Here is a 13,429-nt window from a genome sequence, read left to right as displayed (position 1 = left end):
AGTGGGCTCTTTAAATACCCTCAGCTCAGGAGAATCACAGGAAGGGACACTGACCCATGTCTCCTGCCCCAGGGTTCCTTTCTTTTTGTCTTTCTGGCTCCTGAGAAATTGTTTATTACAGTCTATTCCAATTCAGGGAAAAGGAAATTTCTGCTGGTACTTTGTTTTATTTGCAGGGGAAGGTAGTGATTTTCAGCAAGAGGGTTTAAGAAAGGCACTTCCATGGCACAGCCTATAAGGACACAACCTCAAAGAGGCCAGGGACCCCTGTCCCATGCCCTGATGGCTCCCTGGCACCTGGTGGGGGGCCTGGCAGAGTGGCTTCACTCCATGAGTGAATGCTGCTGCTGCTGCTGCTGCTGTGTCTCAGTGGGTGATCCCCATGACTCAGAGCTCAGCCCACCATTCTTGTACCAAGCAGCTGGGTGAGCAGAACTGTGTGTTTTCACATTGATAAAAAGTGGAGGTTAGATTAAAATTATGGAAATGAAGAAATGACAAAAGAAAGCATTATTAGTGGCAAGTGATTTTTAAAAGGTAGGAAAGTTGTCTCTGATAAAACTCTTAAGTAGTTATCTCACCACTCAACTCCCCATGAAAAGGTCAGAGATTCGGCTGGCTCAAATAAGAATTAAAAATAGAGCTAAAAATACAGATTTAGACTTAAAAAAAAAACCCACTCATTCAGAAAGAAAGCAAAAACATCTTTAAAAATATATGTGCAACTTTGCATACCATGCATTTTAAGGAGCGCATAGAAACTTCAGCACTGCTTCTGACATATTCTGGACAAAATAATGCTTGTTTAAGAAAAATAACAGCCAATGATTAAACACAAGATTTTCAGCCGAAGCAAAGGTGGAGGCTGTGCTGGAGAACACCAGCTTCCCCAAGACCCAAGGGAGCTAAATGCCCATACTGATTTACTCATGTGACCTTGGATGTCTTTGTTCAGAGGCTTTACCAAGGTCACATAAACAAAGAAGCAGGATACTAAAATGACACCCTCCCCCAAATAAAGGTGGTCTCTGAAATGAACCCTTCACACCTAAAGTTACATAGCATGATGGTGGCAGGAGGTATCACGATAATCATCAGAGAACCTTGCAGGTGACCGCGCTTTCATTTGAATGGCAAGTTCTGCTCTGCACGTACAAGTCTTGTTGAACCCAGGGTGTAAACCAGCAAGCACTTCCTTCCCTGAGACCCCATCGCCAAGGATCCTTTCTAAAGGAAATGGTCCATGCCACCATTTCTAGAACCCTTAGGGCCAGGGGCTGTAGTACAGCACTGGGAATGAGAGGGATTGATACCTGCCCTAGACACTGACGAAAACATCTGTTGGGGTTTAAGCAAATGTAGTCCTGTTTCAACAAGGGGAGGGAGCAGCAGGCACTCAAACTCATACACAAACACCCCAATCGCACGTGGGCAGCTTTTAATAGAGCTTGAAGCACTTCTGAAAATCTGAACCAATGATTTTCAACTATGGTAGATTTCTATTTAATATACTTAGCTATCAATGATACATATTTTCCTTGTAGCCACTGTAAATTTTCTAAAATATTCTCCTTTGAAATCCAATGGGAAGTTGGAGGGCTCCAGAGAGACAATTATCATTATTAATATCATGAGTGGATAAGAGCCACAAACATTGTTCAGCTAACAAAGAACAGATCGGACACTTACTTCCTGACTCTCACATCTTATTCTCTAAGCCCCCAGAACATATGGGCTGGTGGAGACAATGAAGAATGGGGTTTAGCAGAGCTGCTCCAGAGCTCATCAAATCCAGCAGAAAGAGAATCGCCAAAGTGATATGTCAGCAGGGTTGAGAGCTACCAGAGCAAGTAAGCTGTTATCTCTAACTCAGCAGCAGTCACTCTCATTCGATGATTTACTAACATGCCACCTTAACTGTAGTGCCTACAGCTAAGCTACCAGGGGACCCAGGCAAGAGCCTTATGGAGCAGAGACTACTTACCAGAAGAGCTTCTTATGCCCAGGTGAGTCATGGCAGCAGGAAGGTTGCCCACACTATTCCCCACACTCATACTACCAAAGAGGTGGTCACTGGTGTCCAGGGAGGCTGGCAGGGGTGCTGAGTAGTGGAGGTTGGTTAGATCTGGCAATGATCCCCCAGTGTTTAGGGTTCCCAGAAAGGGTGAGAGGCCTATGTTTTGACCGTTGTGTGGAAAAGCACTGAAAAAAGAAAGAGAAGTATTACTTTCTAAAATGCATTTGGCTGCTGGGGGATAGGACATGTATGATATTTTTCCTTATTACATGAAAGCAGTGGGCATCAAAGATCTAGGTCCTCGTGTGGACTCTGCCGCTTCCTCATTCTGAGAACTTGCATTCTTCGCTTAACCTCTCGGCAGTGCAATCTGCTTATCTGCTAAGTCAGACTAAGGATGTCATCTATGTCCACGTCACAGGAATATTTTCTGAGACGAGATTAGATTGTTGCAAAAGAGCTTTGAAGATTACAAAGCATTATATAAAACGTAAGACACTGCTTTGTTACTTAAGGGGTTCTTTTTTTTACATTTCTAAATTATCTTTCCTACCCCCCCCCAAATTATCTCTATATCAACCAGATACCTTCCAAGAAGTATTTTTTTCAATACAGTTTTCATATACCTTAAAGCGAGAGACGTTACCATTCATTTGTCAGAAACTGTTGGATGGTCACCCTACGCCCAGGCACTAGGCCAAGCACTGGAGGTGTGAGTGAGTAACGTGTGCACACTCACGGTCAGGCCCATCCCTGACATCCGCAGGCCTGGAGCAAGAGCACAAATGGAGGCCTGCATACCACCTGTCTACGTTTTTAAAAGTTATAAGTCAAATCAACAAACCTTCAAGGGAATTATGTTCTGTCCTGATCAACTGTACCTACATTAAGAGCCTGGAAGGCCAGATTCAAGTTTAGAATTTTCCTTGGAGTTTGGCGCTGGAACAGACACAGGGGTGGTCCCAACCCTCAGTGTCCCTCAACCAACTCTCCTCCAGCCCTATTCTGCACTGCAGGGCGTGCACGTGGCTATCCCAGCCTAGGGGCCCAGCTCTGGCCACACTCCACATGCCCTTGGCCACCCTCTCAGGCCAGGGTGTAGGTTCCCAGGCAGCCCCTTGGACTCCTTACTCCACGGGGGTGCAGCCTAGCACAGGTCTGAGGGGCCCTGCTCTTGGGGTTCACCAGCAGGCCCGAGACACACTGGTAAGGCAAGCAGCCGCGGTATTGTAGGAAGCCTACTGGGCCAGGTCTGATAAAAGTAACACTGGGAATGCAGAAGCAGGATAGACGGTGAGGGGAAGGCCTGATGAAGTACACGACTGTGTGTTTATGGCACGGCCAAAGCAGAGTGGAAAAGGGGTGTGTGGGGGGGAGACGAGATGGGAGAGGCAGGTGAGTGAGAAAACAAGGGCAAGAAGACAAGTTGTTCTGAAGAGTCTGGATCAGGGATGGCAGGAGACAGGGAGCCGAGGTTCAACCTTGAAAAGAACATTTTGGAAATGCCACTGTGGTTAGCGTGGAGGATGGCCTAAGGGAGCAGAGGGAGAGAGAGGGACAGCTAGTTAGAAGTGAAGGTGCCATTAGCCAGGAACGTGGGAAGATAATGAATTTGATGGAAAACACTGTATCATACAGCACACGGCAGTAGAGCCAGGCCAAGTGCCAGCCACCAGCTTTAAGGCCTCAAGACACTCAGGCAAAGCAGGAGGCTAGTGCCATAAAGAAAATAACCTGCAACATAATACAATTCAGCAGTGAAATGACATAACCTGACGGTACAAGGTGTGGAAGGAGTGACCAGGAGGCTGGAGGGGGCTTCCTACAGAATGTCTCAGCTGAGTTTGGAGGCCAAAGAATTCAGGTGATCTGACAGAAAAGCTATTTCTGGTAGAGTTCCCAGCACAGGCAAAGCAGAGAGACATGGAGCCACAGAGCAGGCCCTAGGAACTTCGCCAGGAAGGTCAAGTTTAGGAGAGGTAATGGGAGATGGGACCGGAGGAACAGGCAGAAAGCACATGAGCCTTAAACCAGCACACTGATGACGAGAAGCCAGTGGAAGGTTGAGAGCAGGGAAAAGACACAATCATCCTTACGATGATAGGCTGGGGGGGGGGGGGCAGGGCGAAAGGAGCAGAGCCTGGAGGTGGAGAGGTGAGTTATGATGCCGCTGAAGAGTCAAACCAGATGTAAGGAGAGCAAGGAGGTGGAGAGACAGGGAGGGAGTCTAGAGATATTTCAGAAAGCATGCGGGAATGACTCCTGATTTTCTGGCTTGGGGACTGGTGGAACCACCCCCACCAGGACAGGGAACACGGAGGTGTATGAGTAGACTGGGGACAAGGGTAGGTGGTATGGGTAAGGTAACGAGTTCTGTTTTAGACACTGAGTTTCTGTAATACGGGAAGACGTCATGGGATGCCTCGTGAGGGCAGTTCCACTGGAACGGTGGGGGTGGAAGCCAGGCCACAGAGGGCTGAGACATGGACAAGCAGTAAGGGAGTCTCAAGAGTAAATATTCTTTCAAAAAGCATGGCTGAGAATTCTAGAAATGAGAAAGAAGTAACTACAATGGAATGCAGGGTCATGGAAGGACTTTTTAGTGCAGGATCCTTAAGTACATTTAAACACAGAGACAAAACTTAGTAGAGAGGGAAAGGCTGAAAACACGGGAAAGGGAAGGATAAGCAGGAGAGAGAGAGGCCTCAGAAAGGGCCTGGGACACGGCCTTGAATCAGAGGGACACCCGAGTCTCTGAGACTATGGGAAAAAAAAGGATGGCAAGCGGGCAGCTGAACATTCATTCCTGATGGCCTCTCTTTTCTTGGTAAAAGTAGGGCTGGGATAACTGTGGAGACTTGAAATGAAATGGGGACTCAGGAAAAGTATGCAATCTGATGGGTGAGAAAGGATAATTTTGGTTGTAGGAAAACTGAATGTGGTATCTCAGGTGCCTGAATGTAGAAAACTGATAGCAGACAGACTCACAGATGTACGGAACAGACATGTGGTTGCCAAGGGGGTGGCGGGGGGGGGGAGAGAAGGATTGGGAGTTTGGGATTAGCAGAGGCAAACTATATATAGGCTAGATAAACAAGAAGGTCCTACTCTATAGCGCAGGGAACTACATTCAACATCCTGTGATTATCTGTAATGGAAAAGAACATGAGAAATAATTTTTTAAAACCTGTTTGCAGGGCTAAAAGCCAAAGAGTAGGAGATAAACTTGAGAACCCAGAGCTGCTCCCAATGAGGACAGATGGGGTCTCTGAGAAGAAGGCTCCCTGGGTGCTCAGGTGGCAAAGAGGGCAGAGGGAGGAAGAGGGATGGCAGAAACCATGTCTTGTGGCACAGAGCCAGGATGAAGAAGATAACGGCAATCAACGTGACTCAGATGGTCAGTGACATTCAAGACAATTTCTCTCTAGTTGAGAGGAATGCAAATTCTAACTTTCCAAATACAGCTGTGACCTGCTACAGACACCTCTAAGATGTGAGGTGAGTGATATTCTAAGGCAGCTAATCATTCTCCCTGGTTCAAAACTCTCCAGTAACTCAGACCTTACTCTCAGTCAGGCTACACCCACCTTCGTACTCTCGGGGTCCTTGTCATTGAGGTTCCCTCTGCCCGTCCCTTTACTTCATCCCAGATTCTGGTCACAGGCCATCCTAGCAAAAGCCCTCCCGGCCATCCAGTGTTGCCTATCTCCTTTCTTTGCTGCCTTTCTCTTTATCGCATTCACCAGCACATGACATATACTTATTCGCTTAATTGTCTTTGCCTACGTCGTTCCCCTAGAGCGTTAGCTCTTTGAAAGCAGGGACTTTGATGTGTTTTGTTCACTACTCTCCCCAGTGCCTAGAATTACGGGGTCAAAAAATACCTGAATGAATAGGAATCACTCAATAGAATTCTGCCTCTAACATAAAAGCAAAAAAGCAACTTTCCTTATTTAAGAAACACCTGCTTCATGGAGTTCCTGTCGTGGTGCCACGGAAACGAATCCCTGGCCTCCCTCAGTGGGTTAAGGATCTGGCGTTGCCATGAGCTGTGGTATAAGTCGCAGACGTGGCTCGGATCTGGTGTTGCTGTGGCTATGGTGTAGGCTACCGGCTGTAGCTAAATTGGACCCCTAGCCTGGGAACCTCCACATGCCCTGGGTGCGGCCCCAAAAAACAAACAAAAAACAAAAAAACAAAAAACAAAAAAAGAGAAAGACCTGCTTCAAAGCTCTTGGAGGTGGGGACAGGGGTTTAAAGCACTGCAGTCCCATTCTGTAATGCAGACAGACCCTCAGGGCCTTGAGCACGTACCTGTCTGAGGATTGAGCCCAAACAGGTTGAGAAGAATCTCAGCCCTGGCTGTGGGGACATCCTCCACCCCAGGGGTGCGGGTCGTCTACCCGGCACGTGAACTGGCAGGCTTTCTGACTTTCCAAAGGGATGGACCCTCATCTCGGCTCAGCAGGTTGTTAATCACAGGGGTTTACATTTAAGGAGTCAAAAAAGAATGCCTGCACTCCAGCTCCTCAGCAGGGAATGCCGGGAACTCACTGCATGGAAGGCATGATTAGCGAAATGATAAGGAAGGGCGGCCAGATCCTCCAACATATGGCTTGTATTTGGCGACATCCGGCAAGGGTCTCGTTTTCAGGCCATGTGTTCTGGGCCTGAGCAGGTTTGGGTTCCAGGCCTACGGGGCAGCTCTGAGGGATGCGGGGTCCACAGCCACCAGCAGCGCCCTTGAGGGCGTCCTCAGGGGTCGGTCCTCTCTGTGAAGACCCGCGGGAGAGAGGCCTCCCAGGGTCACAGCGGCAAGAACGACGGGCTCAGCCTCGCATCAGCCACCTGTGCCATCCCAGACGCCGCAGGCTCCGCCTTTACGTCTCACTTCCCATCGCCCCACATCACATCTCACGTCACGCCTCGCTTGCGTCACGTTCCGCACCACGCCTCCCGCCACGTCTCACATCCCGCCTCGTGCCACGTCTCACGTCATGCCTCACCCCTCCGTCCCACACCACGCTTCACGTCACACCACACACCATGTCTCCCATCCTGCCTCACCCACACCTCATGTCACGTCCCATGCCACGCCTCACGTCCTGCCTCCTGTCACGTGTAACGTCACGCCTCCTGTCTGTCAATGTGTTGCCTTCATTGTCTCTGTCCTCTCCGTGGTCTTCCTTGGTCTTAAATTCCTGGGGAACCTCTTAATCTTTTAGTCCTGTACTGATTTTTGTGAGCTGGTTCAAAGCTTTCTGGGAGAAAGCCAAACCCTCCTAAATACGTTAATTAATTATTCCACAGAAACGTTTTATATTGCAAAATTTCCCAGTTATTCATCTCCCATTAATTTTTGAAATAGTGGTAAAATGTACATGACATGAAATTTCTCCCCTTTCAGTGTGGAGTTCTAGGGCATTCAGTACGTTTGCAGAAACTGGCTTGGCCAACCTCTGTGTCACCAAGTTGCCAGGTGCCATACCTGCACCTTCTGCCTCTTCCGGTGGAGCTGGGTGTCCACTGAGGGGCAGTTGAGCTACTCTCAATGTAGTTCCAGCAGTTTTACTTGCTGTTGTGGTTATGGAATGCTACTAAACAAATGAAATACGAGAACCAAAAGAGAGCCGTTCTTATGAAAATTCAACCTCTATAAAAGTTTCTCAGACCTCTCTGATGAACAAGGACTTTCCTTTTGGGAAAACCTCTAAGCCATGAACTGAGAGGATGTCACTTACCTGCCACCTCCAACGTCACAGGATCGAGGGCGTCCTGACAGGGACTGGATCTGGGGAGAGACACGGAAATCCGGGCTTACTCATTGAAAAGCCGAATTCAAGTTTTTCAGAGGTGTCTTTGCAAGTATATTGGAGCTCCAGTTAATGGAAGTGAGAGCCGGCACATATAAATAGCATCCTTACAAAGCAGCCATTTAAATTTTGACTAAACTTTTCCAGGCAAAGGGGAGGCATAATATTAATAAATTTTCTTAGTTTGAGGCTTTCATTTTATTTTGTTTTTTGTTCGCAGCTACAGCATGCAGAGGTTCCCATACCAGGGACTGAACCCAAGCTACAGCAGCTGCAACGCTGGATCCTTAACTTCCTGAGCCACCAAAGAACTCTGATGCTTTCTTAATTTATCTTCTAGACGAATATTATTTTCTTACAAAAAGACAATATTTTCCATAGAGAGCTTTTAAATAAATATTCATTTTCCAATTGGCCTGAGAGGAAAGGGGAAAAAAAAAAAAAAACGCGGTGAAGAAAGAGGATTTTTTTTTTTTTTTTTTTTTTGTCTTTTTGCTATTTCTTGGGCTGCTCCCGCAGCATATGGAGATTCCCAGGCTAGGGGTCCAATTGGAGCTGTAGCCACCGGCTACACCAGAGCCACAGCAACGCAGGATCCGAGCCGCGTCTGCAACCTACACCACAGCTCACGGCAACGCCGGATCCTTAACCCACTGAGCAAGGCCGGGGATCGAACCCGCAACCTCATGGTTCCTAGTCGGATTCGTTAACCACTGCGCCATGACGGGAACTCCTAAGAAAGAGAATATTAATGTCAGAAGAAAATAAATACTTCAATTAGAATCTAAGCTCCGGGGGAGGGTGTAGAGAAATTTTTATTTTGCTTATTGCTGTATCCCTGCACCTAGGATGCCTGGCAATGGGTGCTCAATAAATATATGCTGGGGAAAAAAATGAATGAACCTATTGACTCAACTCTTCTTCTCCCAGAAATGATTTATGGAGAAATGCAAATCCATTAGAACTAAGAAATGAACACCTCTTCCCATAGAGAGGAGTCCCTGGTACTCGGGGAAGAGTGGGTGCCACTGCCCCCCTTGTGGGAAGATATAGTTGTCCCCTGATAAAAGCCTCCAAAACCATCTATGCCTCCCACAGCCAAAAAGACATGGGCTGCTTCTCCTGAGTTTAAATATGTGAATTTTAAATCATGTTTCACATCCCCCCTTCCCAAAGATTAAACATCAAAACATCCTGCTTTTACAAAAGGTCTTTCAAGCCTACCCTAATGCTAATGAGGACTTTGGTAGACTTGGGGAAAGACACTGGAGCTGGACCAGGGGTAGCCAGAATGGGTGGGGAGGGTCGAGTATGAGACGATACAAGCAATTACGGCAGCACATCTCAGGGCTGGGGCAGATGCACTGTTTTCTTTCAAAGGCGACACATGCTCTATGAGAAGCCAGCTTAGGTACTGTGTGGGACTATCTTCCCTTCCACACAGGTGAGTTTACAGAGAGAATCATGGTGAGACAGGGACAAACACTCAAAGGCTCTTGGAAACCATTAAACAGAGGACTTCCTTACTGGCTTCCAGAGGACTCGGGTCGAATGGTCTTGCTTACAGAAAGGAATAGCTGGTGAATTCTGAATAGAAGCTGGTGACTGGTGGAAGGTGTGGGCTACAAAACAGAAACATCTGCCTCTGACTTGTAACCAGGTCTCAGTGCTTCTAGTAATACAAATGAGACATGAGGGACCAACAGGCTTTTCTGGATGAGTCAAGTTATGTGAAAACGAGAAAGACAAGAGATCCCTGGACTAATGTCTCAACACAACTGTGATCATTTTCATTTGGACCATCGTTCCCTAGTAGATTCTTCTTATTTCCGTCCCCAGACATCTGCTCTGCCTTTCCCCTCGTTCCTTGTTCTCTCCTCTGCAGGGTTTGAAGATGACCTCTGAAGTGCAAATATTCGGTGACAACAGACACAGCCAAGTGCTGCCCACCCACCTCCTTGGTCTCCCACAGCTGTTTTGGCAGCGGCTTGGGAACATTTAACAGATTCTCTTCCTTCAACGGGCTGGGGAAGGACACGCCTGAAGGGGAGAAGAAGCACATTCACTGCGTTAGAAGACAGCCGAACAAGATATCTTTGCAAAAATGATTGATTTAATGCACATCTACTGACTGTCCACAGGGAAGGTGTTTTGAGCATGGCAGTGGGGGCTGCAAAGATGAGTAAGACATGGACTTGGCCTTTGAGGACCTTACCTCTAGTGGAGGGAAAGGGTAGCATCTGAATCCCCATGGCCGGAAGGAGAAGGGGGCGGGGGAGGCCCAGGAGCGCGAAGGGCCCAGGCTGCTCCTGGGCAGACCAGGAAGAGCCCGTGTGCTGAGGGGAGCCCTTTAGGGACACAGGAAATGGGCATTCCTGGAGAGGGAAAAATAGCAAAGGCCTGGAGAGAGGGGAGGTGGTGGACGACCACGGAGCAGAGCCACTCTTTCCCACTGGAGTGTAGGGTGAGTACAGGAGAGGGGTCGGAGGGTCAAGGCCAGGCCAGGTCAGGGCGGGCCTGCAAACCTGGGGAGGAGTGAATGGGAGAAAAGGGATGGGGAGAGACCCACAAAGGTCAAGGCGAGATGAAACAAGGAAGGTAACAGAGGAGTGTTGTATGGAAGAGGTGGTGGCAGTGAAGCTACTGGTCAGGGGGTGGGAGTGGGGTAAGGAGGACTTCAGAACTCGGGACGGAGGCTGGGCCCCCGAAGGGCCCTGTCCTGGCTCTTCGATGCTGTGAATCAGCCTGGCTCTGTACTGGGGACCAATCCTGGGCTTTCTGCTTTAGCATCCTGCCAGGTAAAACGGGAGTGCTGAGCCCTAAAACAAGGAAAACTTTGTTCTCAGAGAGAGACAAGAAGACAAGGGCCAGCCCTCAAGAAATAAGGGAGATGGAGTTCCCGTCATGGCTCAGTGGTTAACGAATCTGACTAGGAACCATGAGGTTGCGGGTTTGATCCCTGACCTCAGCGAGTTAAGGATCCGACATTGCCGTGAGCTGTGGTATAGGTCGCAGACGCAGCTCTGATCCTGCATAGCCATGGCTGTGGTGTAGGCCGGCGGCTACAGCTCTGATTCGACCTCTAGCCTTGGAACCTCCATATGCCGTGGGTGCACCCCTGGAAAAGACAAAAAAAAAAAAAAAGACAGAAATAAGGGAGCTGTTGTGTAAGGGGTTTCATTAGAGTGATGGGTGACTGCTCAGAACTACATATGCTGTTAGGTTCCGGTGACTGGGCAGGCTCCAATGTGACTCACACCACTGTCCTGTCTTCACCTCACCCTGGTTGGCCTGTTTCCTGAAGGAAAGCGGTCCCCAGAGGGAAGCCACTTAGAGCCTGAAATCTGAGAGTAAATTCTGAGAATGATGCAACACACCTCACAGTTAACCCACTCAACAGCAGTTATTTCTCCTCAAATGTTCTAGGCTTTATCAATGATCCCAGGTGTCTGCCTTAATCCTGACTTTCAAACCACTCTCTTTTGAAAAGCTTATTTTGTCAACATCCTTGCTGGGCTTCCTTTTCTTCAAATATTACCTTGTCTAACTGTTAATGTCAACTGCTTCAGAAAGGTCAGCTCCATGAGGGCAGGACCTTTCTTTTACTCCCTGCTGAGCAGTGCTTAAAACAGTACCTGACCCTACAGCCCTCTCTCAATGCAGAGATGGGAATAATAGTTTTGAGAGCCTTTATAAAGCAATACAATGACTCCAGAATAAAAAATGGCTCTGAAAGATCCCATTAGATGATAGGAAAAGTTTTAAGGGCTGTGCGAGGTGGCTTCATGACTCAAGGCTACTTCTCCTAAGAACTGGGTCACAGGAATATGGCTGGAGTGTACTTTGACACCTTAAAGGGGACTGTTTCCTTACAGCCGTTCATCATTGTTTTTAGTTTCCTTTCATATCTAAGACCGGTTGGGAATTCTTCAAAGAACTCACTGGGGACTACAAACAATCTTGAAGCCACTTCTTTATTTCTTAGTGGATCAGATATTTATTGCTGTTTCAACTTTTCATGATTTTGTTCATGGCCTAAAATGGCTTGCCCAGAAATGAGCATATAAGATAATGAAAGAGAATTGGGCCTCCTCATTTATCATTTATCATATTCCCCATAAGTCCTGATCTCTGTGATACATAAACCTAGTTTAGTTGTTCACCTCTGGATTATGAAAATTAAGTTTCAGATTATAAAATTTTAGGGAAAAGAGGAGTTCCTGTCATGACTCAGCAGTTAACAAACCCGACTAGCATCCATGAGGACTTGGGTTCGATCCCTGGCCTCACTCAGTGGGTTAAGGATCTGGCGTTGCCATGAGCTGTGGTGCAGGCTGTCGGCTACAAGTCCGATTCGACCCCTAGCCTGGGAACCTCCATATGCTTCGAGTACAGCCCTAAAAGACAAAAAACAGCCAAAAAAGAAAGAAAGAAAGAAACAAACAAACAAACAAAAATTTTAGGGAAAAGAAAACAGGTGTCAGACCCTCATCTGTCAGTGGCTTGTCATTTAGTAGATCTCCAACATGACTCTAATCGGCTTTATGAAACTCATTAACTTCTGCAAGGTCTGCAATTTCATTTTGCAATCAATTTGCATTTTCCTCACTTTGTTTATATCTGTCAATTACTGACTCATAAAAGTTTCTAAACAGGCAGAGAAAGACAGCTGAGGAAGGAAGGACAGTGGAACAACTAATGGCCTATGTGACCAACTCATTAATATTTTCATGTGATTACAACTTTTGCTTCCCTGCACAATCTTGTGACTGTGGGGCTGTGGGGACTCAGCTGATGAGGAGCCTTTGTAATCTAACCACACGTTTCCTTTCTCGTGGCCTTGATCATAGCCAGCCTTAATTTTATGGAGCATCTCAGAGAAGTAAACCAGTCAGCAGCTGTCATCATTTTGCTAAGTCCTGAAAAGATGAGTATCAGCGCAGATGTTGCAAGAACGTTATGATTTACTATAGTCAGTATCCCACTCAGCACAGGTAGGTGAAATCAATCCATACCTTCCCCGTGGACATCATTCTCACCATCACAGAAACCTAGTGGGAAAAGGGGGGAAAAATTTTTTTATGTGGTGCTTTCATTTTTACTTTTTCATGAATTAGTAAGGCTTTCTGATTCAAAATAGGATTTTGAAAATTCCAAGGCAATTTTGGTACACTGATATTCATCCAAAATGCATTCATATTTATATTTACACTACAATTAAAATAGATATGGCTAAGTTTAAAGTTGGTGCCTATCTACTTTTCTTCAAAATTATCTTAAATTTTTTTACTGCCTCTGTCCTGAAAGAACAGTTTACAAAGTCTGAGAACCTCTATCCAAATCACAAAGAAGTATACAGATCAAAACTCTTTTTCCAAATGCTTTAACAGGGGGGAAGAGGAGGTAACTTAAAAAGGTCTACTTCACTATTTCACACTCACCGCAAGTGTTCAGAGGAACAAACTGGAGGGTCCAGGCTGTATACTGTTATTTATACTTTTTGAAAAGAGTCATTTTAGAAAGAAAGTTACCCAGAGTCTCACTCAGTTTAAACAGTGTATGTGATAGCTATTCACAGAGTTTTAAAAATTTGACTTAC

General features: G+C 46.8%; 1 protein-coding gene across 13 annotated transcripts in view; it reads right to left on the bottom strand.

The window, feature by feature from the left end:
* Positions 1 to 13,429, bottom strand: part of CRTC3 (CREB regulated transcription coactivator 3) — a 109,579-nt gene that overhangs the window by 11,835 nt on the left and 84,315 nt on the right. For 8 of the 13 annotated variants that reach the window (XR_014810399.1, XR_014810400.1, XR_014810403.1 and 5 more), the window contains 4 exons: positions 12,846 to 12,881; positions 9,785 to 9,870; positions 7,759 to 7,808; positions 1,985 to 2,202 (listed from right to left, as the gene is read on the bottom strand). Coding sequence is in view for 7 of the 13 variants with exons in the window: in XM_021098911.2 (XP_020954570.1) it covers positions 1,985 to 2,202; positions 7,759 to 7,808; positions 9,785 to 9,870; positions 12,846 to 12,881 (390 nt within the window). In the remaining 6 variants the exon portion in view is untranslated. Of the gene's footprint in view, positions 1 to 1,984; positions 4,494 to 7,036; positions 7,809 to 9,784; positions 9,871 to 12,845; positions 12,882 to 13,429 lie in introns of all 13 variants that reach the window. The other 5 variants (XR_014810401.1, XR_014810402.1, XM_084968519.1 and 2 more) reach the window with 2 other exon arrangements.

Source organism: Sus scrofa, chromosome 7, assembly GCF_054392235.1.
Source record: "Sus scrofa isolate SSC_HxYL_T2T_F1_AM1 chromosome 7, Sscrofa_HxYL_maternal_Yorkshire_Landrace_v2.0, whole genome shotgun sequence".
NCBI lineage: Eukaryota > Metazoa > Chordata > Mammalia > Artiodactyla > Suidae > Sus > Sus scrofa.
Note: the sequence above shows the minus strand (reverse complement) of the source record. Positions and strands in the feature narration are given on the sequence as shown.